Raw genomic sequence first — 21,489 nt, forward strand, 5'->3', positions numbered from 1 at the left:
GTACACCCATTCCCAACTTGCCATTTAAGCCTAACGGGACAGGAGATAGGAGAGTTTGTGAACGAAATTAAGACCACGAATTTGACATATCCTAACACTTATGTAGAAGATTGAGAAATAAAAAAGTATTCCAAACATGTCATGAATTCATGACCTCCTTTTCGTTACCCAAATTATTTATATTATTATTTATTTATGGTAGCTGAGATCATGTGAAAAATATAAAATTTTCTTTATCTACATCTCGACTATACAGCCGAAAACCCAAGGCGGTTCTGAATTTGTAACTCAAATTGATGTATTAATTTATCCACTTTTGTGACTTTGCACTCATAGAAACTTCCTAATTCTTGAATGAGAAATAATAATATTATTGTTAGAAATTGTGGTTCATTTCGGATTAAAAAACATTTTTTTTAAGAAGGGCAGAAAAAACAAAGGAATTATCCATAGAAACTAAAGCAAGATCAAACTGGAACACCAATTCACGTCCATTCCATCAAAGTTGTCCATCAAATTGATAAAAACAAAAAGTATTGCAATAGACATCATAAAGAAAATGAATTTGGAGATTAACATTAATTTTGCACAGGGCCGCCCTATAAGCCCAAGTTTTCGGGGTCAGCCCACTCCATTTACTAAACAAAATGTAAGATATTAAGAATATTTATTATTTTTTTAAACATAAACGTTTACAAAACTATAACTTTTGATTTGTTTATTGGTTTAAATCTCATATTTTTTTTTATCAATTTTATAAACTAAATATAAGAAAAAAAAAGTCCACATTTTTTCTAATCTTATGTTGAGTTGGCTTTTATAGAGAATTGAATGTTCAATATTAATCTTATATAAAGTTGGCCAGTTATTGTTACATTCAGAGGGAGAGGTAGGGGTGAGAAAAATTATTAATATTATAGTTATATCAAAAATATCGTACCGTAATATATCAAAAATATTAATTTTTAAGGTATACCGAAATTATTGGTACGATAAAGATATGAGATTTTTAAAATTTTGGTATATCGAGATATACCGAAATATCGAAATAGTATTTATAAATTAAATTAAAATATAATATAAATATATAATACTTATGAGGAAATAATTAAAAAATTTGATATTAATTTAATTATAGAATTATAATTTTTGTTTTGAATAATATCAAAATATAATTATTTTAAAATATTTTTTAATATATCTAATCCCTACCTTATTGATGAAATTGATTTTTTTTAAGTTAATATGTTTTTTTTAAGTATAATGGTATAATACCGATACCGTACCGAAATTAAAGTATACCGAAATCAAGTTAAAGTAAATGTATGATTTTTTTGTATACCGAAATTAAGGTATACCGAAATCAATATATACCGAAATCAAGAATATGGTAAATATATGAAATTTTTGTATACCAAAATTTTCGATAAGGTATAAGATATGAATAAAATATTAAGGTAACTTGAGAGAAAAAATTAAATAAAATTCAAAGACCTTGAACGTGAAGAAGCAGAATGCATGCCTTGATGACCTTAGAGTAGAGATTGAGATTGTTGTTATAAGAGCACCGATGTAGAGACCGTAAACTTGTTCACGTCGTGGCTGGCTAATTCCCTTTGTCTCTAATTTGACCTAGACATAACAACAAACACTTAGTTGGCAAAATAACTAAACATTTGTATAGACATTAAAAGGATGTGAGAGGAAGGAGCTACAACTTTTAAAAGGTTCATGTCAATTTTATTTAGTCCATCTTTTTCACTCAATTTTTAAACTATCCATTTTCATTCTCTCACAAATTATTTAATTTTATAAATATAATATATAATTAAAATTAAAGTTATTATATTAAATAATTAAAATAAAATAAAATAAAAATTATTTTAAATATTATATATTATAATAAAATAGAGAAATGATTAGGTGAGGGAATTTGGTGAGAAAATGACTTTACATAATTTCTCTCTTTTCTCTCTTTTCTCACACTTTGATATTATGCCAAGTCATTCCCTTATCAAATTCACTCTCTTTATCACTCCTCTATAAAATATATTACATAAAAACATTAAAATAAAATATATTAAATAAAAATAAAAATAAAATATATTATTAATATTATAATTTAACAAAATACATACTTTATCAAAATAATGAATTGTATAAATATTTAAATAAAATATATTATATAAACTTAAAATAAATTATATTAACAAAATATAAAAGAAATTACAAAAGAAATAAAACTTATTAAACTAAAATACATATTATATTAATATTAAAATAAAATATATAAATTAGAATAGAAATAAGACTTATTAAACTAAAATACATATTATATAAACATTAAAATAAAGTATATTAAATAAAAATTAAAATTAAATAAATTACAAGAGAAATAAAACTTATTAAACTAAAATACATATTTTATAAAAAATAATGCATTATATAAACATTTTAAATAAAATATATTAGTAATCATTAAAATTAAATTAAATACATTTTTAAAGAAGTTAAACTTAATCAATCTTATTAAAACAAAATACATATTTTATTTAACTTTTATTGTATAATAAGTTTTACAATTAATTTGATTTTTATTGTAACATATTTGATTTTATTTTTTATATAATATTTAAGTTAATTTTTATTTTCATTTTAATTATCTAAAGAAAATAAAAGGTGAATAATTTATAAACGAGAATCAAAATGTGAATAATTTGAGAAGAAAAATCAACACTGCATGTGTAAGCTAGGGATAGGTCATGCAACATTTTATCAATTATTTGGTTATCTTTATTGGGGTCAGATCTTCTGTTACAAATGCTATGTTACACTTTGTTTCAGTTTCAAACTTGATAATTTAAAAATAAAAAATTAATTTGATACTAAACTTTATCAAGTGATTTTCCTTTCTCTTCTTTACTTTCTCTCCTAGGTATTTTCTATGAACCTCATACATGTTTCTTTTCTTCCAATCCAGGGTTAGAATCTGAATATCATTTTTCTTGATTCACATCTTCTCTTCATAAGATTCATTGATTTAAGGTTACATTCTTGAAAAGCGAGAAATCGTCATTTTTCTTTGTCAGTTAAAAAACAGCTACCCGTCTACAGTAGAAGGTAATTTCGTATTCTTATTCCAATTTGTAATTTCCCTCATGTTATTCGAATTCTTGTTGCTTGCGAGGAATATTAACGATGTCTAGGACTGTTTATTGTCATATTTCTTTTTTCAATTTTGTTCTAATCTGAACATCATCAAGTCAAATTAACACCAATTGAGGACTAATTTCTAACGAGGATTTAAATGACAACTTCAAAAACCAACCTTTGAATCTTTTACTCTCTCCCATTTCGAGATGGTAGTTCTATTTTTCTCATTATTGTAAAACAAAACTGAATTATGTTTGAGCTATGCAAATTCTAATATCTTTCGCCTGTAAAATTTTGAATCTTCCAAATTGTTAAGAATAAATTTACAATATTACAAATATGGTATATTAATGCTATACAATCTTAGTATAAGGAAATTATATATAAATTCAACAAAAGAGAACTATGTTCTTTTTGGTGTATAATCTTAATATTAATAAATATGATTAACACAAAAGGAAAGTATATATTTTGTTATGGAAATATAATTATGAAATATGATAAGAATATTTTGGAAACTCTTTGAGAGATTTGAACAATATAATGATAATGACCTAATTGAGACTTATTTAAAGGTGCAGTAAGACACTTTAAAAAGTCAAGACTTTGCCTTGAGAGCATCATTTCCTTGTGAGTTGTGTTTGATATTTCATTATGAGAAAATCATTGTAATACTTTTATAACAATCTTTATAATAAATTTGAGAGCATCTCGTGTGCTTCAAAGTGGATATATGCCTGTTTTGGCCGAACCACTATAAATCTTGTATTTGCGTTCTTTAGTTTGCTTTCCTTCGTTTCCCCAAGTGATTTTGGTGTTGTTATTTTTCTTTAATTAAGGGAAACTTCATCTCCTGGTACCCCATCAAGTGGTATCAGAGCAAGGCTATTTTAGAGGAGAGGAAGCTATAGAGCTTGGATGATCCTTCGAGGGTTCTTAACAAGTTATAGAGAGGTTTCTAAAAGATGTTCAAGTTGTAGTTCTTGTTTGTATGAATGACTGCCAAGTTTGAGGTGGAAGAAGTTCGAGTTATTTGATGTCCAAGGAACAAACTAAGAGTGCAAATTTTAGACAAGAAGACAATGGAGAAGGCATATTTGCAAGTGGTAAACAACATCATGAGAAAGAAGGCATAGTAGTAAGTCTTTTAAGTCTATCTTGAAGACTAAAGAAAAGGTAAGAGATGGATCATTGCTGGTGCGCAATGTACTTTAGTTGTTATGGAAGGAGTAAATAAAAATAATGTGTATTCTTTTTAAGGCAACTCACAAGTATCTTTAATTATTATCTCCGAGGTCACTCAATATACATTAAAGTTCTGGCATTAGAGGCTTGGCCTCAAAAGCTTGCAAGAATTGAGTTAGAAATGAGTTTGGTGCAGAAATTTTAACTCATGGTAATGCAAGGAAGCTGAATCCAACGACAAAGAAAAATTTCTTTATTGGATTTCAGAGAATGTTAAAGGGTATAGATTTTGGTTAGAAGATGGTGGAGATAATGTTATACTAGATCAAGATGTGAAGTTTGATAAAGCTGGAGTACCCACAACGAAGATACAAATATTGATTTAAGATGAATCACAAATCAAGATGGAGATATGTCATTAGAAAGGAACACTACCAAAGGAGAATTTTTATAGGACCATTGAGATTTCTTCTAATATTGGGGAGGAGGATGACCTTGGTAAAGAGGTATCCTTGACCATGGATGAAGAAAAGAATGGTACACAACAAATCTGATTAAAAAGGCATTTACTGATAACAACATTATCGACAAGGCAATCCTTCAGGACAAAATTGCTAGATTGTATTGAGTTGGCGGGTGATTAAGGATTGACATATTTTAGTTAACACGCAATATTAATGAAAGACCAAGAAGAGAAAGACCAATGGAAGACACTTATAAATTTAGGTGGAAACATCATGAAGCAACTCTCAAATGAACTAAGAAGAAATCATTGCATTATCTTTCAATGTGAGAAGATGAATCAGACATTGAGTGAAATTCCTAGTCATGAAAAAATGGTCTAGATGGGAGGCTCGGTTAATTAAAAGGTGATGATTTGGGTACTTCTTTTATTCTATCGTTGTTTTCCATGTATTGTGGATCATAGTTAAACTTAAGGAGATGATTGATGTGTCATCTTATTAAGAAGAGGATTGAGACCTTAAATGAGATTCATAGTCATGAAAAATGGGCTAGATGAGAGGCTCGGTCGATTCGAAGGCGAATGAGATCATTGAATTGACATCTATGCGAGAAGATGAATGAGACATTAAATGTGATTCCTAGTCATGAAAAATGGGCTAGATGAGAGGCTCGATCAATTCAAATTGAAGGACATCGCTATTTCTTTCAAAAAAACTATGAAGCATGGTAAAAACAATTGAAGAAATTAGAGAAGTATGCGGTTCAAGTTGGTTGAGTGTATAAAGTTCAAGGCAAGATGGGTGTCAAATATTTTGCTAGATCTTGAGCTTGAGTTAAAAGATGTCATTGTATTAGTATATCTAATTATTTAGACGTTGTAAGTTAGTCTTGGGTCTTCTCAACTTTTGATCAGTATCTAACTTTGAGGAAGTAGACGATGGATGTTCGTCTAAGGTGTCCTCAGTTTTTGACAAATATCTGATTTTGAAAAGTAGACGATGGAAGTTCGTCTTGGGTCTTCTCAGTTTTCGATTAGTATCTACTTTGAGGAAGTAGACGATGGACATTTGTATAAGGTGTCCACGGTTTTTGACAGACATCTGATTTTGAAAAAGTAGACGATGGAAGTTTGCCTTGGGTCTTCTCAACTTTCGATTGATATCTTATTTTGAGGAGTAAACGATGAAAGTTCGTTCTAGGTGTCCTTCATTTTCGACAGATATCTAATTTTGAAAAGGAAGAAGACATGGTAGAGGGAGGCGAATCTAGACGAATGCAGGTGTTAGGAAGAAAATATCAGCTACTTTATCTTCACTCCCTAAATACCTATGATTAGGTAATTTCCACAATTTGTGAAGATACATTCCATATATATGTACCATCTTTCATGATGATGTTATTCTTGAGGATATATGTAATCTATGAGATTATAAATTCCAGAGACAAGAACAAGATAAAGAAAGGGAGGCGAATCAAGATGAAGGCTGGTGTGAGGAAGAAAATCTATGTTTCTTCAACTACTTTCTCTTCACTCCCTTACCTAGGTTTATGTATTTCCACCATTGGTGAAGATTCATTTTATATGTATGTACCATCTTTGATAATGATTGTGAGTTTAAGCATTGATTGTTAGAAAGTTGAAAGTTGTAGGCCTTTATTGTCTTGTATACAATTAGGGTTTATTTTATTATTAATGGGCTTGGGCCTGTATGTAATTACAATCTCAATGATTTAACTTCAAAAGATGAGATGATTTATTTAAAGCCAACTTCAAGCTGACTGAAACTTGAGAGAAGGACAACCAGTTTGTATGTCAAAGAAAAACTTGACAGAAAGTCAAGAGATGTTTACCGAAAATCATCTTTTAAAGTTAAATCATCAGCAAGTAGATATACTATACATACACACAACGGGAAGTCCATCAAAATAATCAAAGTATGGATTCCCAAGGGACTATTAAGCCACAGACCCAAAGAAAAATAGAGACCAGATTTTCTATTGTCTATGAATGTAGATAAATCAAGACAAAAGTTTGCATCCGGATAGCCGGCTACTGACGGACACATCACATGAAGAGAACAAGAATGAAGTGACTAACATCCTCACAAAGCCACTTCTCGAGCCTAAGTTTTCTTCCCATAGAAATATTTTAGGATTGTCAGATTACAATAACACCTAAACTGATTTAAATTATAAAACCCGCATAGTTTTAAATATTTATTCTAAATAATCAAAAAGGGATAAATTGTTAAAACATACAAAAAAATTTTTAATTTTCCTCAACTTTTTCAACCGGCCAAATAAATACAACTTCTTGAAACCGGCCAACGATTGCAGGGTTTTGAATATTTAAAGTAAATAATCAAAAGCGAGAAATTGTTAGAATATAATCGTTAAGCTTTAATAATGAATAAGATAAAAACTAAGTTTAAACAAATATATATGTTAAACTGCTAAGTCATGTCAAGTATATTAATTGTTTTAAATATAACAAGAAGGTGTTGTAGTGTAATGGTAAGAACTTCTGTCGGTCAATCGGTATTTAATGAAGCATGCCGGTCAATTAATTGTCTTCAATATTAAATGAGTTCTGGTCATAAATGAGCTCCGATCAATTAATTGCCTTCAGCTTCGGTTATTAAATGCCTTCATCTCCGGTTATTAAATCCCTTTAGTATTCTCAGCTCCAAATTAAGATTCCACTGTGAGCAGTCTGGCAAAGATACTTTTATATGTCCAGACTGTATCCTTTCCTTCAGATACAAGTCTGTTAATAGACTACAAGTCTGTTAATAGACTTCAGAGCAACGATTGCAGGTAACCTCCAGGCTTGTCTACCTCTAGAAGCAACCTCCAGACAACAGGTAGCTGTTAGGTGTACAGTCACCTAGCTTGGTACAAGTCCAAAAGCAACCTCTTTTCTTGACCATCCATTTAGAGAGAGAAATATGACCGTTGTCATATTTCCATTATAAAAGGAGGAAGCTGGAGAGCTGAAGAATGACTTGACACTCCAGGACGTGCTATCAGGTTACGAAGTTAGAGAGAGAGAAAACTATTGCGCGATCCTTTCACTCTTGAGAACATACTTTGAGAAATTTACAAAGTTATTGAGTGATAAAAACAAATTGTTAAGTTTTGGGTATTTACATATTTGTAAAAGTGTATTACAATACTTTGTGAGTGTTGTAAAGTGAACATCGAGCAGTAAATAAGATTCGATTGTGTGGTGTATTTGTGTTGTTGAATATTCTTTAGTGAATATCCTTCTCACTGTTTGAGAAGAATGGGTGGCGTATGAGTTTCATCTCCGAACATCCATAAAACATTTATCATGTGTTCTTTACTCATTTTCGGTCATTTAACTAACCAAACCGGTTTTCCTTTAGTCTAACCGATCCTTCTCCATTCTTATCTCTATCCGATTCGTGTGTGTTGCTTCAGGCTGAAACAAACATTTCCGCCCTTGAACTCGGTTCAAGAGTTTGTGATAGTTATGTGGTGTTAAGACCGATATTAATTCCTAACCGGATTAGCGCCAACCGTTGTGTGTGTGTAAGAGGTTTCCTTTAGCCGGACCCCGGTCCTTTATCGGCGATACCGATCCTAACAATATGTAATTAAAGATTAATTATGATTAAAACTTAGTTGAAAATAAAGCTAGGTTGTCTATTTGGTTTGTGAAGGTGCATAAGACTATGCCGAATTAAACGTCGTATAAGTAGGGTAAATATACGTGTAACATATTTAGACGTTGAAGTCTAACTCCATTAGACATGGTGGTCTAATGGGATGCGAAGATAGACGTTGACTTCTAACTCCTTTAGACAAGTTTGAAAGAATGCGTAATTAGATGTTGTAGTCTAACTCCATTAGACTTGGTGGTCTAATGGGTAACGTAGTTAGACGATGAAGTCTAACTTCATTAGACGTGGTAGTCTAATGGGATGCGAAGTTAGACGTTGACGTCTAACTTCTTCAGACAAGTCTGAAGGGATGTGTAGTTAGACATTGTAGTGTAACTCCATTAGACTTGGTGGTCAAATGGGTAACGTAGATAGACATTGAAGTCTAACTCCATTAAACGTGGTACTCTAATAAGATGCGAAGTTAGAAGTTGACGCCTAACTCATTCAAACAAGCCTGAAGGGATGCGTAGTTAGACGTTGTAGTCTAACTCCATTAGACTTGGTGGTCTAATGGGTAACGTAGTTAGACGTTGAAGTCTAACTCCATTAGACGTTGAAGTCTAACTCAATTAGACGCGGTAGTCTAATGGGATGCGAAGTTAGACGTTAACGTCTAACTCCTTCAAACAAGTCTGAAGGGATGCGAAGTTAGACGTTGTAGTCTAACTCCATTAGACTTGATAGTCTAATGTGATACATAGTTAGACGTTGTAGTCTAATTCCATTAGACTCGGTGGTCTAATGGAACGCACAATTAGACGTTGACGTCTAACTCCCTTAGACTTGGCAGTCTAATGGAGCACGTCTAATGCCTCGCTCCAGCAGCCGTCTGAAGTTAGCATACGTCTAACCACGATCAACTAGATGTCTGCTACTCTCCTCCACTCACTCTTGTGTAGTCTGACAAGCCATCTAATTGTATCCAATGAACGAACTCCACGTACGCAAATGTTCTTCCAACGGTTGTCCAGTACAAGACAATATCAGAAAGGATATTCGGCGCACTACCAGTTTGGTACGACCACGATCCATTTGCTCAGAGTCTGTTGTACTCATGTACTATGGATGGCCTTCCAATGGATGCTTGCCATGTGTCCATGAAGAAGATTCTACTATTGGTGTCCTTCTACTACAAATGGATGTTCAAGGACAATAGATGAATTAGCTAGTGAAGAAATTCACAAGCTTATTCTTGCCTTACTGATTTATTACATCATTCTAGCTCAAGAGAGAAAAAATCAAATTACTGTCTAGCTGTGAGAATATTGTTGATAATATTGTAAGTTAAACAGAGATTGTTTTGTTCAACAGAGTGTTAGCCAATTCAGTAAACTATATTTGATTCAAATAATTTAGTGAAATCCTTCCGGCTATGGAAGAAGGGGTAACGTAGGAGGGTTTGCTTCGAACATCCATAAAAAACTCCCTATGTTCTTTACTTTTTGTCATTCATCTTTCATTGGTTCAAAGCTTTAAATCCGATGAACACTTCCGCACTTGAATCTGTTTCAAGAGTTCGAAGAATTTGTGAAGAATAGAAACATATATTAATCCCTCAAAGGATTAGTATCGAATCGTTTATCATAAGTTGTTATCAATAGTCAGACGCTAGTCTCTATTGGAAACACCAATCCTATCAGAGTCTAACCACCAACTATTTCTCTGTACTAAAACAAAATTAACTTCATAACTGACTAAATTAAGAATCTACATTTCTTAGCACACCAAATACGGTAATTATGACATTCTTTCTTTTGATGTCCATTTTTCTTACAAAAGAAACAATTTTTTTATCAATTTTTGAGGTTAAACTTGAGTTTGTTTCTTTTTTGCTGAAAAATTATCTTTAAAAGCCTCATTTTTCCTCTTTATAACCTTTTCTTTATAGTTGCTTGTCAAATGGGCACTTTCAGTGTTGTTTTGCTTCAATCTCTCTTTATCTTATACACAAAATAAAATGTGTTCATTAAGAGACTATTTCACTTTTTGATAGTTATAACTGACTTGAAATTGACTTAATTGAACAGGAAGATATATAATCACTAAGTGAACGAGCAAGTCTTCAAACATATCGAGTTTGAGTACTTTCAACTTAGAAGCAACATGAGATATTTCCATAAAGTACTCCTTTATTCTTTCCTTACATTTATCATTGGAATTACTCTCTTTAAAAGAGTGATTGTTTCTACTTTATCACTTTTCTTAAAGTACTTTTTGATTTTGGGAAGGAAATCTTTGACATTGGTGATCTCATTAGATATCACACCCCTAAGAGTCCCAAGTATGCGCTTTATGATCATAAGACTCAAAAGATTAGAGTGTTCTCACTCCTTATATATTTTCTTATCATGATAGTTACTATCATCCATAGTAGGAGTCGGCTCATCCATTCTAACCGAAAAGTTGATATCCATGCATTTGAGAACAATAAGAATGTTCTCTTTCAAATCTTTAAAATTGCTTCTATTAAGGATTCGTAACTAAATTAACATTATCAGATACAATAACAACAATTGTACTATAAAAAAAATAAGTAATAAATTATATTTAATAAATACTCATATTTATAATCTTAAATAAACTATGATTTATCTAATTTCAAAATACTTAACACAACATTAATATCAAGTCTTTAGACTGTAATATTAATTGTTAATAGTATTTTATTATAATGATCCAACATTAAGAAAAGTCAAATAATTAAATATATATTTAGATAGATTAATTATTCACATAAATAAAACATTATAATTACTAATATGGATTCCTACATTTACACGGTAAAATATAAACAAAATATTATTTTTATATAAATATTTTAAATAAAAATAATATTATTCAAATCTTTAAATTGGTTTAATTTATAAAATTAAATATAATGCAAATATTATGTTTATTTATAATTTTAAATTTTAGTATATAAAATTATTTATCAAAAATAGAAAAATAAATAAATTTAGAGAAATGATTAGGTGAGGGAATTTGGTGAGGGAATTTGGTGAGGGAATGACGTGGCATAATCTTATTCGCTGAAAAAATCAAATAATTTTTCTTTTTTCTCTCTTTCCTCTCACTTTTACATTTTCCAACCAACCAATGAAGGTGATGCCACGTCATTCCCTCACCAAATTCCCTCACTAAATTCCCTCACTCTATCACTCCTCTATATCTCATAAATTCAATATAATTAATTGTTTAAAAATAAATAAATTAATGTAACACTTAATTGAACAAATATAAAATATTTTAAATTAATATATATACATATATAAACAATTTAAAAAAATATGATAATAAAATTGGTGTATAAAATATCTTAATTTGTTTTTTATAATAATAAATTATTATAATAAATAATTGGACAAATATTAATAATAATTAAATATTTAATATGCGCTAATAAAATAGTTGTTCATCAAATGTCCTAATTTATTTTATAATAATAAATGATTAAAATCTATTTGAAATTAATATATATATATATATATATATATATATATATATATATATAATTTCATATATAAAAAATATAATAATAAAAAAATATTTTTTCAAGTATCTTAATTGGATTTTTTATAATAATTAATAAGTCTTAAATATATTTCTTAATAAATTAAAATTTTAATATATTTAAATAAATATATTTTGAATATTTGAATTTAAATAATTTTATTAATTTGTTTACAATTTTTTTATTTCTCTCTTTTTAATTAATAATATTATATATATATATATATATATATATATATATATATATATATATATATATATATATATAAATATTTTGATATTTTCTTTCTAAATTTTTGATAAATTCTAAAATATTATTTCAAGTATATAATGTAAAAATAGATTACTTTGAAAACTTAACGTATTTAGTTATACATATTTTTTAATTTATATATTTTTAAAAATATTATAGAGACATTATAAATTAAAATAACAAATATTTATTATATTTTATGAATTTTTATAAAACAACATTAGTGAGAAAACTTAAGGGTTCATCAACGGAGGGTCAGAGCCTAAAATAATGTTGAAACGTGTAATCTAATGTTTAAGAATGCATCTTGAAGATTGCAAATTTCTTCCATAGGGTGCACAAAAGTCAAAAGACATATTTGAATGTTTAAGTATTGTGGGAATTGAAAATGGTTAGTGTTAATAATACATCATTCAAAAAATAATTTAGATGATATATATATATAAGAAAATTTAAAAGTACATTTTTTTAGTATTAAAATTAATATATATATATATATATAATACTAAAAAAATTTACTATTAAATTTTCTTTTATATATATATATATATATATATATATATATATATTAATTTTTGGCATCATCTTAGACCCAAAATCACCGTCCGTGGACGAACCTTTAGATTTTCTCATAAATGTTTGAATTACTCAAGTCGGCATTTCCAACATTAAATTACACCTTTCAACTTACATTATCGCTTACATTTCATCTAACAATGTTCGCGCACCAATATATAAAAATTACTTTGAAAGAGATTTGAACTCTATTCTTAAGTACGAAATATTAACACTTTAACAACTAGATCACTTATTATTATAACAAATAATTCAATGTAAATTTATTTTTGTAAATTATATTTTGAATAACTATATATATTATATAAATGTTTTATTCTCAAACAAAAAATAATTAAATCTCTTATTCTAATATTAAATAAAAATAATAATGATATATATATATATATAACATTAATTATATCATAATTTCTCTCAATATATTATATATTTATTAACAAAAGTAAATTTTATTTTTTTCTCGTATATATATAATTCTAATTTAAAATATTTATCTCCTAATTTATTTTTCAATATATAATAATTATATAATGTTAAATATTTATTTATTTAATTTTATATATAAATTTTTATATCATATTTTTTCTAACTAATGTTTTACAAAAGTTTCTAAATAATTTTTTATGTTTTATAAATCTTTTTTCTAATTTTTAATTTATATGCATATAATATTTTGAGTGTTTCAGGAACATTTTAGACTCTGTTAGGTTCAGGTAACCGGCCTCAAAAATAGCCTTAGGATCGATGTTGCATTTCTCGAACTCGTCTGATAGGCAATTCAACTGTTCTTCCATATCTTTAAAAGCTTGTAAGACTTTGGATGTTAACATCTGTAGATTTTAAAAAATATAATTTATTAGTCTCAAAAACAAGAAAGTATATGAAAATGTTAGTCAATTTCTTATTTCAATATACCTTGTCTTTGTCTTCCAGTAATTCCAATAAATTAACTGGAATTTCATGTTCTTCATCTGTTAGGCGTGCCCTTGCCCTGCCTTGCCCAGCCCAAAACCACCAGTGCGAATTTCTAACGTGGTAATCTCTAACAATGTGGTGTCATCCCAGCAAGAGATGATTGGTACAAACCTTTCATAAGGATGACGTACACCATCGACAAAAACACCGTCTAGGTAGCAAATCTGAACCAAAGGAATGAGAAACATTTAAGTGAATATTAAATATCTATAAATCATATACAAGAGAGAAATTATTTACCAATAATAAGGTTAGAGGTCCATCAAAATATGGTATTTTGTCTTGTTTATCTTTTTTTTTGCCAACTTGCCACACTTTCAACCAATCTTTGTAGTGTGAATGAGCACCAGTTCAGATTCTTTATGTTATCAACATCCATTAAGGATTTAAGAATTTTCTACCTGATTTAATATAATACATGGTAAGTATTCACAAATACAAATAGATATATAATAGATATGAAAAAATGATTACCTGGCTCGTGAATTTTGAATTGGACATAAAAAACTCGAGACAACAAAGACTACAAAGTCAATTTTGAAATTGTTGTCTGCACTTGTGTTACTTAATATTTTGGGTATCATAGAAAGTGTTTCAGGAGATGAAGTTGATTCTTTCCCGGTCCATTTGACCTTCCAGTCCCTCGTGAAATTAAAATACTCAGGGTCATTATTCTTGTCCGCCCCAGCGGCCTCAACTATGTTCATTGGCCCTCTCGAGAGGTTCGGCACAGACTGGACAAGGTCTTCATTGATAAGGATCTCATCACTATTGGCCAATACGAGAGAGGTCTTCTTGAGGTTGAAACATCTGACTATGTGTTTCGAAAAATGACCAGGGCAATTGGAGACACCCAATGTAAAAAGAGAACCGAACCCGATTTCCTTCACAGCTTCCTTCTGTTCTACGCTCAATTTAGGAATCATGTGAAAAAGGCCATGAGGGGATGATCTTGTTAGAAATGCTACTTTCCTTTTTTATGGTTTTGGGAGGAGGAGGTGGTGAATCTTCATCGACGGGTGTAGCTATAGCAATATCAGTAGCTTCCACGGCAATAGTAGAAACTGATTCATCAGTCGATGACTTCATCTTTGTATTTCTCTTCCTCTTACTTTCATATTTATTCAAGTAAAGCCTCCAACGGATTATTTTCAGTGAAATAACAAAAATCAGCATTTTACAAAAGATATGGATTAAACGGGTGTAATATTAATCAAAAAATTATAAACACAATATGATTAACATACCTCTCTAGTTTATTGTCGGGATTGTCGTTGGATACAGGATTGGGGGCGGTTTCGCTTATGCTGTTACAAACCGCCATGACGATCTCTCGGGAGTCGGAAGTAACCAATTGCATGTTGTTGGCTTCGTTTTGTGACATTTTTACAAAAAATAATTGTGGAATAGAAGAAAACTCTAGGGTTTCAGAGTTCACACGAAGATGATCGCTGGGAGAAAGAGAGAGAGAAGGTGAACAGTTTCTTATGAAAATTAAGAGTGAGATTTGTAGCGGGAAAAATATAAATAATCCTTCACAGAAATGAATCAATTTCAACTTCACAGAAATTAAAAATTTAATGAAGTTAGCTTCGCAAGGTTGATTTTATAATTTCATAAACGAAGCTAGTTCCGCACGGTTGAGCTTTTAAAAAAATAAACGATGCTGGTATCGCACGGTTGAGCTTTTAAAAAATAAACGATACTAGTTTCGCACGATTGAGCTTTTAAAAAAATAAACGATATTGGCTTCGCAAGGATGAGCTTTTAAAAAAATAAACGATGATAGCTTCACAGATTCTGTTTTTAAATTTATTTATTATATTTTACTTCTTTTATTAAAACATACATTAATGATTAAATGTTTTTACACGACAGTTAAAAGGTCTTTACATGGGTGTGCTGGCGGTTTTACATGAACGTTAAGGGATTTAAATGAATTGAAACGAAGTATGTGTCGCTCGAAAAGGGTCTATTCAAACTAAATAAACTAGGTGAATTTATGTATTTACAAACATGAGTAAATGTTTTTACATGAAAGGTAAACTGTCTTTTCATGGATGTGTTGGGGGTTTTACATGAGCGTCAGGGTAAGAAAATACTTAAAGTTAAGTTTTGTTCGCCCTGAAAGGCATATCGCTTCTTTCCGTTTTACATGGCTCCTGAGCGAAGGAAGTTTCACCCGATTCTATAAGAATATAAAGTAACTAAAGCGAAGTATGCTTCGATCTAGTCTCTAAATTAGTATAATTTTTTAGTTTTTTTTCTAATTTAAAAATAAATACTTTTGGTGAATTTTTTGTATTTACATACATGAGTAAATGTTCTTACATGAAATGTAAACCGTCTTTTCATGGAGGTGTTGGGGGTTTTACATGAGCGTCAGGGTAAGAAAATACTTAAGGCTAAGTATGTTTCGCTCTGATAGGCGGATCTCTTCATTCCGTTTTACATGGTTCCTAAGCGAAGGAAGTTTCACCCGATTCTATAAGAATAGAAAGTAATTAAAGCGAAGTATACTTCGATCCCGTCCTTAGATTAGTATAATTTTTTATTTTTTTTCTAATTTAAAAATAAATAATTTTGGTGAATTTATGTATTTACATACATGAGTAAATGTTTTTACATGAAAGGTAATCTGTCTTTTCATAGATGTGTTGGGGTTTTACATGAGCGTCAGGGTAATAAAATACTTAAGGTTAAGTATGGTTCACCCTGATAGGCAGATAGATCTCTTCATTCCGTTTTACATGGCTACTGGCGAAGTACACTTCTCTCCGTATCTCATATCTATATACACTGTTATTACATGGCGCATAGAGCGAAATGAGCTTCGCTCTAAACTTATATTTGCATATCTTTTGAAATGGGGCCTGGGGGAAGGGAGCTTCCCTCCATACGTTAACTAGACATTCCGTTAACGACGTTTTGGGTAAACCCGGATAGAAATCCGGGTTCCGGATACTCTCTCCCTCCCTTAAACCCAACTTTGATTTATTATTAAAATAATGCTCCTGCAATTTTATTGGTCCGCAACACGTGAACACTGAAATCGGGGGCAGAAGATCCGGGTTAAAGACTTTCTCCAACTCATAAATTCATTCACAAACTCAAAATGTATTAAATATCACATCAAAATAGTAATTCATCTTTAATCCAAAAACTCATTCTCAAACCAAAATAAATATTCTTAAAATATTCTTATTCTATACTAATTTTTTAACTTTATAAATATTATCTACATATTTATCAAGTTTATATATTTAACTCAAATTTTTTCTCTTTCATTTAATAAAATTAATTATATATTAATAATTCATAAGTAGCAAAATATTATAAAATTAAAATATAAAATTTATAAAATATAAGTTATAAAATATAAGTTAAAATATAAAATAAATTATAAAATATAAAATAAATTAGATTAAATTTCAAGATAATAAATTTAATAATTTAATTATATATTTAAAAACAATTTATTTTTTTATCTTAAAAGTAAAAAATATATATAAGTTGAAGGATTAATTTAAATTTAAAAAAATTAAAAGTTTTAAAAAAATATAAATATAACGTAAGGGCTATTTTTTTAGAATGGTCAAAATGCAGTATCTACCGTCTATGCGTTTGGTTGGAAGAGAGGCATGACATAAACCCATTTTGGGTTTTTTCTTACAGTACGGTTGGAGCTAATAAGGCACGAAAAACTCATTATGCGTGTCCGTTGGAGATGTGTCCGTTGGAGATGTGTCCGTTGGAGATGTTCGAAGTAATATTTTTTTTTAAATGATGAATAGAAAGAGCAACGCTAGGAAACGACTAACTATGGAGTAATTGCCACACGCCTCTCTCTATTATTACTCTATTTTCTAAATTTATTTTTTATAATTACAAAATTCATTATCTGAATTCATTTAATTTGATAACTACTATATTTTTTTACTGTACTTTTTTTTTTGTAAAATAGTATAAACTCATAAAATCTTAAATTTAAAATCGTACAAGGTTAATTAGTTTAATAATTTATCAAACCCAAAACCGTTAATCTTTCTTTAAAATCGTAAAATTTGAATAATTAAATGAATATTTTACAATAAAATCGGTCTAAATTCAAGTGGAAATTTGACGAAATGACTTTAATATTCACTTATTTGTAGACTTTTCACACGGCATTCGGTTGCGTCTCGCAACAGAGACATTTTCGTCCAAAAAAAATAAAAGTGTCACCAGCGCATATATTTTATGCGCCGGCCAAAAAATCAAATAAGCTGATCTTTAGAGTTATTTCATCAAATTTCCCAAATTCAAGACCCAAATAATTGTTTAACAAATAAATCGTACACAACTAACTAATTTATAATAAATAAAATAACTCAAATAAAAATAGTAAAGATCTCAATTATTCTCACTAAAATTGGACAAGGTGCCTCAATAAAAATGTAGTAATTCGGTGAGAGATAGTTCAAAAGAAAAAATTTATTTCCAAAAATTAGATAATTAATTATAACAATTCATTCTTATTATTTGCTAATTTTACATATGCAGCAAATAGTGTTTCCATGTTCCTTTGTGAGAATATCTAGTCAATACTCAGTTTAAAATGTTTCAGATTAAAGAGAATATGAACAAGTGTACCAATATGATGTGAAACATAGATTAGTGGGTTCGACCGAAATGATTCATTCAAGCTCAAATAGGAGAGTCTAAACAATGTGAAAGAATCATCTTCTTCAATCTTATTGCATGAGATAGAGAGTTTCAAAGTGCTGAATCCAAAAGACGGGAGGATTTTGAAACAGGATTCTTCTTTAGAGAGTAATTTATCTGGATTTTGAAAATTATATATCTGGATGACATTGAAGCCATGCAGCAGGAAGTAGGAGAAGCAGCTGATTCCATATCAATGGAATAATAAAGAAGAAGTTGAGTTGAACACCAAAGATGAATATGCAATGTATTACAGAGGATCATTATGGGATTTACCCACCAAAGTGAGAAATAATAATCCTAATTGCAAGCACATACATCCCAAGCTGCCTGATTATGATCAATTGGAAGCGCAATTCACGGGAATATACATATCTAATCTTACTATTAGCTAATAATGTCAAAAAATTATGAAAAACAACAATTTGTACCATATTAAAATGTATTCTTCTTCCATTTTTCAATATATAAAAGATTTCAAAGTTCATAAGCAGGGAATCTGGCTTTGTTTGGTTCAGCCATGTCCAAGAAAAGATAAGCCATTCCTGCTAAGCCTTCAAAGAGTGAGTATGGGTTATCACCTCTATGCATTTTCCCTTTTGAGATAAGGGTGTGAGCTCTTTCGAGGAGAAAGGAAGCAAACGCCTTGGCTTTGTACAAATACTCTCTTTTGCCTGTCAAACGATGAAGAGAAAGGAAAACGTACGTGTTTCCGCTGATTCCATGACAAATGCCAACCCGATTGAGAAGCCCGCGATTCCAGATTACTTCTGCAGTGTCGATTGCAGCTTCCATGAACTCTCTATCTCCAAAAACCTGAAAATATAGTAGATGGGAAGTCACAAAATAGTATAAACTTCTTTACAATTACAGTAAACATGCAGAAATCCTGCATCCTATGGTCGTATTCTTTTGTTGATATCTCTAAAATTATAATACAAGTGAACTGTTTTCTTAGAATTTAGTATACTTAAATTCTTATCTATAAACTATCTATTTATGATTAGTCACTTACTTAACATGTGGAACTAAAAAAAGTATTGGTAAGACCTTTTCTCATAAATTATTGATATTAATTCTCTCTAAATATAAACAATATACTGGTTTTGGTTTAGTGATTAGCAGACACTCTTGCCTTATAGCCTACCTACACCATAGGGATATAATTTTCATATGTATTGGGGATAATGTCTTAACAAATTGATAATAGCTTGTTTTTACCCCCATATGAACCTACAATACGTGAAATAATTGACGTACAAGGTTGGGTTACCATCATTCTCAATCAATTTCTCTAGTAGACATTAATCCCACCCCCCTCGATGTACTCCTCACTAGCCTCAAGCATAGTGAAATTCAATGAATTAAGATTGTTACAAAAAGAAACACTCTAAAAACATTCAGTTTCAAACTACACTTTTACCTCAGCAGCCTTGACCATTGTGATGGCAACGCCAGGAGCCCCATGGCACCAATGCACAAGAGCATCGTTGTTATTTTCCTCGCTAGAAGGGTAGTTTCCACTCGGGAAACGATGTCGGATCATATACATTAATGTTCGTTTAACATCATCAGCTTGATCTGGTTTAAGTTTTGCATGCATCAGGACATGCATTATACCAGCTAATCCATGGGCAGCACCCCAATACCTTTTACGATACCATTCAAACATCAATGGGCATTTTTCATTCCCCAATCTTCTTCCATGTGCAATAATCTCATCAACAATAGTCCCCTAAGTGGATTGGGAACCATATCATTTAGTCTCTCAATCAATACACATTAGCCTTTAAGAAAGTGATATCATGCCTTTTTTGGGGGGATTCATATTTCCTAATACATATTGACCAAGAATTATACTCACAATGAAAGAAGATGGAATCACTCCCTCTTTGATATTCTTGTTCAGGAACAAACAAGCATACAGGAATCCAGCTCTCCCATACAATAACTCATCAGATAGATCTTTGATTAAGTTAATCTGGTTTTCAGAAAGTAATTCAATTGTCCATTCAACTAGCAATAAGGATAAAACATATACAAAATCAGAGATACATTACCTCCTTGAATTTGGTTATGTAGTGACGAACCAATTGATCATCACCCATGTGCTTTGCAGCAAGAGCCCCAATGGAATAAACACCAGCCCGTCCGCATATAAATGTCACATCTCTGTAATAGGCAAAAATTGAAAATAATCTTGATAGAAAAATAAATAAAATTGGAAGACCTTGAGCTGGAAGAAGCAGAATCGCAAGCGTTGACGATCTCGGAGCAGAGATTAAGATCGTCTCTGTTCTGGTTAACTTGATAAGATTTGAAAAGAAGGAAAGCGGTTCCAAGAGCACCGACGTAGAGACTGTAATCTCGTTCACGTAGCCGCCGGCTAATTCCCCAGGTCTCTAATTTGACCTAGACATAAGAACAAACACTTGGTGGGGTGGGGTGGGGTAAAGAACTAGACAATTTTGTAAAGAGATGTGAGAGGAAGGAGCTACAGCTTGTGAAAGGTCCAAGCCAGCCCTCTTTAGTCTCTGTGCAAGCTCAGGATAGGGCATGGAAAGGAGCTTCGAGAGGGAAGCTTCATCAGGAACAATTTCATCTCCTTCTTCAACAAATCGAGGCATTTCATTCGGGAAAAACCGGTCAGACATCTTCTTCTCTTCTTCGCAGACTCGCAGTTCCGGGAAATTTGACGAAATGACCTTGCAAACCGGGTTATTTGACCTGGTGGAATTTTATAATTTTTTTTGCGCTCGTGGTGTTATATTTTTTTTTATACGATTTTGCCCTTGTCGCGAAACGCTAAGTCACTTAGCGTTTCGCGAAGTGGATTAGAGGTTTGTATAAATACCCAAATATTTTCATTTCACTAAATTTTTTTTTCTCTCTTCCTCCAATTCTCTCCTTCACTCACGGTGGCCGGCGGCGACGGCGGCCGGCGGCGACGACATCTCCGTTTCCTCCAATATCCATACA

At 30.5% G+C, this 21,489-nt stretch overlaps 1 protein-coding gene across 1 annotated transcript; it reads right to left on the bottom strand.

Moving 5' to 3' along the window:
* Window positions 1-18,918: 18,918 nt before the first annotated feature.
* LOC124936849 (lanC-like protein GCL2) lies at window positions 18,919-21,191 on the bottom strand. Its single transcript, XM_047477372.1, has 6 exons — window positions 21,009-21,191; window positions 20,741-20,922; window positions 20,571-20,682; window positions 20,375-20,491; window positions 19,934-20,245; window positions 18,919-19,326 (listed from the first exon to the last, which is right to left on the bottom strand). Exons 1-6 carry the CDS (start codon window positions 21,162-21,164, stop codon window positions 18,988-18,990), a joined length of 1,218 nt encoding a protein of 405 aa, XP_047333328.1. The 5' UTR covers window positions 21,165-21,191; the 3' UTR covers window positions 18,919-18,987.
* Window positions 21,192-21,489: the final 298 nt, after the last annotated feature.

The sequence above is a fragment of the Impatiens glandulifera genome, chromosome 4 (assembly GCF_907164915.1).
Source record: "Impatiens glandulifera chromosome 4, dImpGla2.1, whole genome shotgun sequence".
Taxonomy (NCBI): domain Eukaryota; kingdom Viridiplantae; phylum Streptophyta; class Magnoliopsida; order Ericales; family Balsaminaceae; genus Impatiens; species Impatiens glandulifera.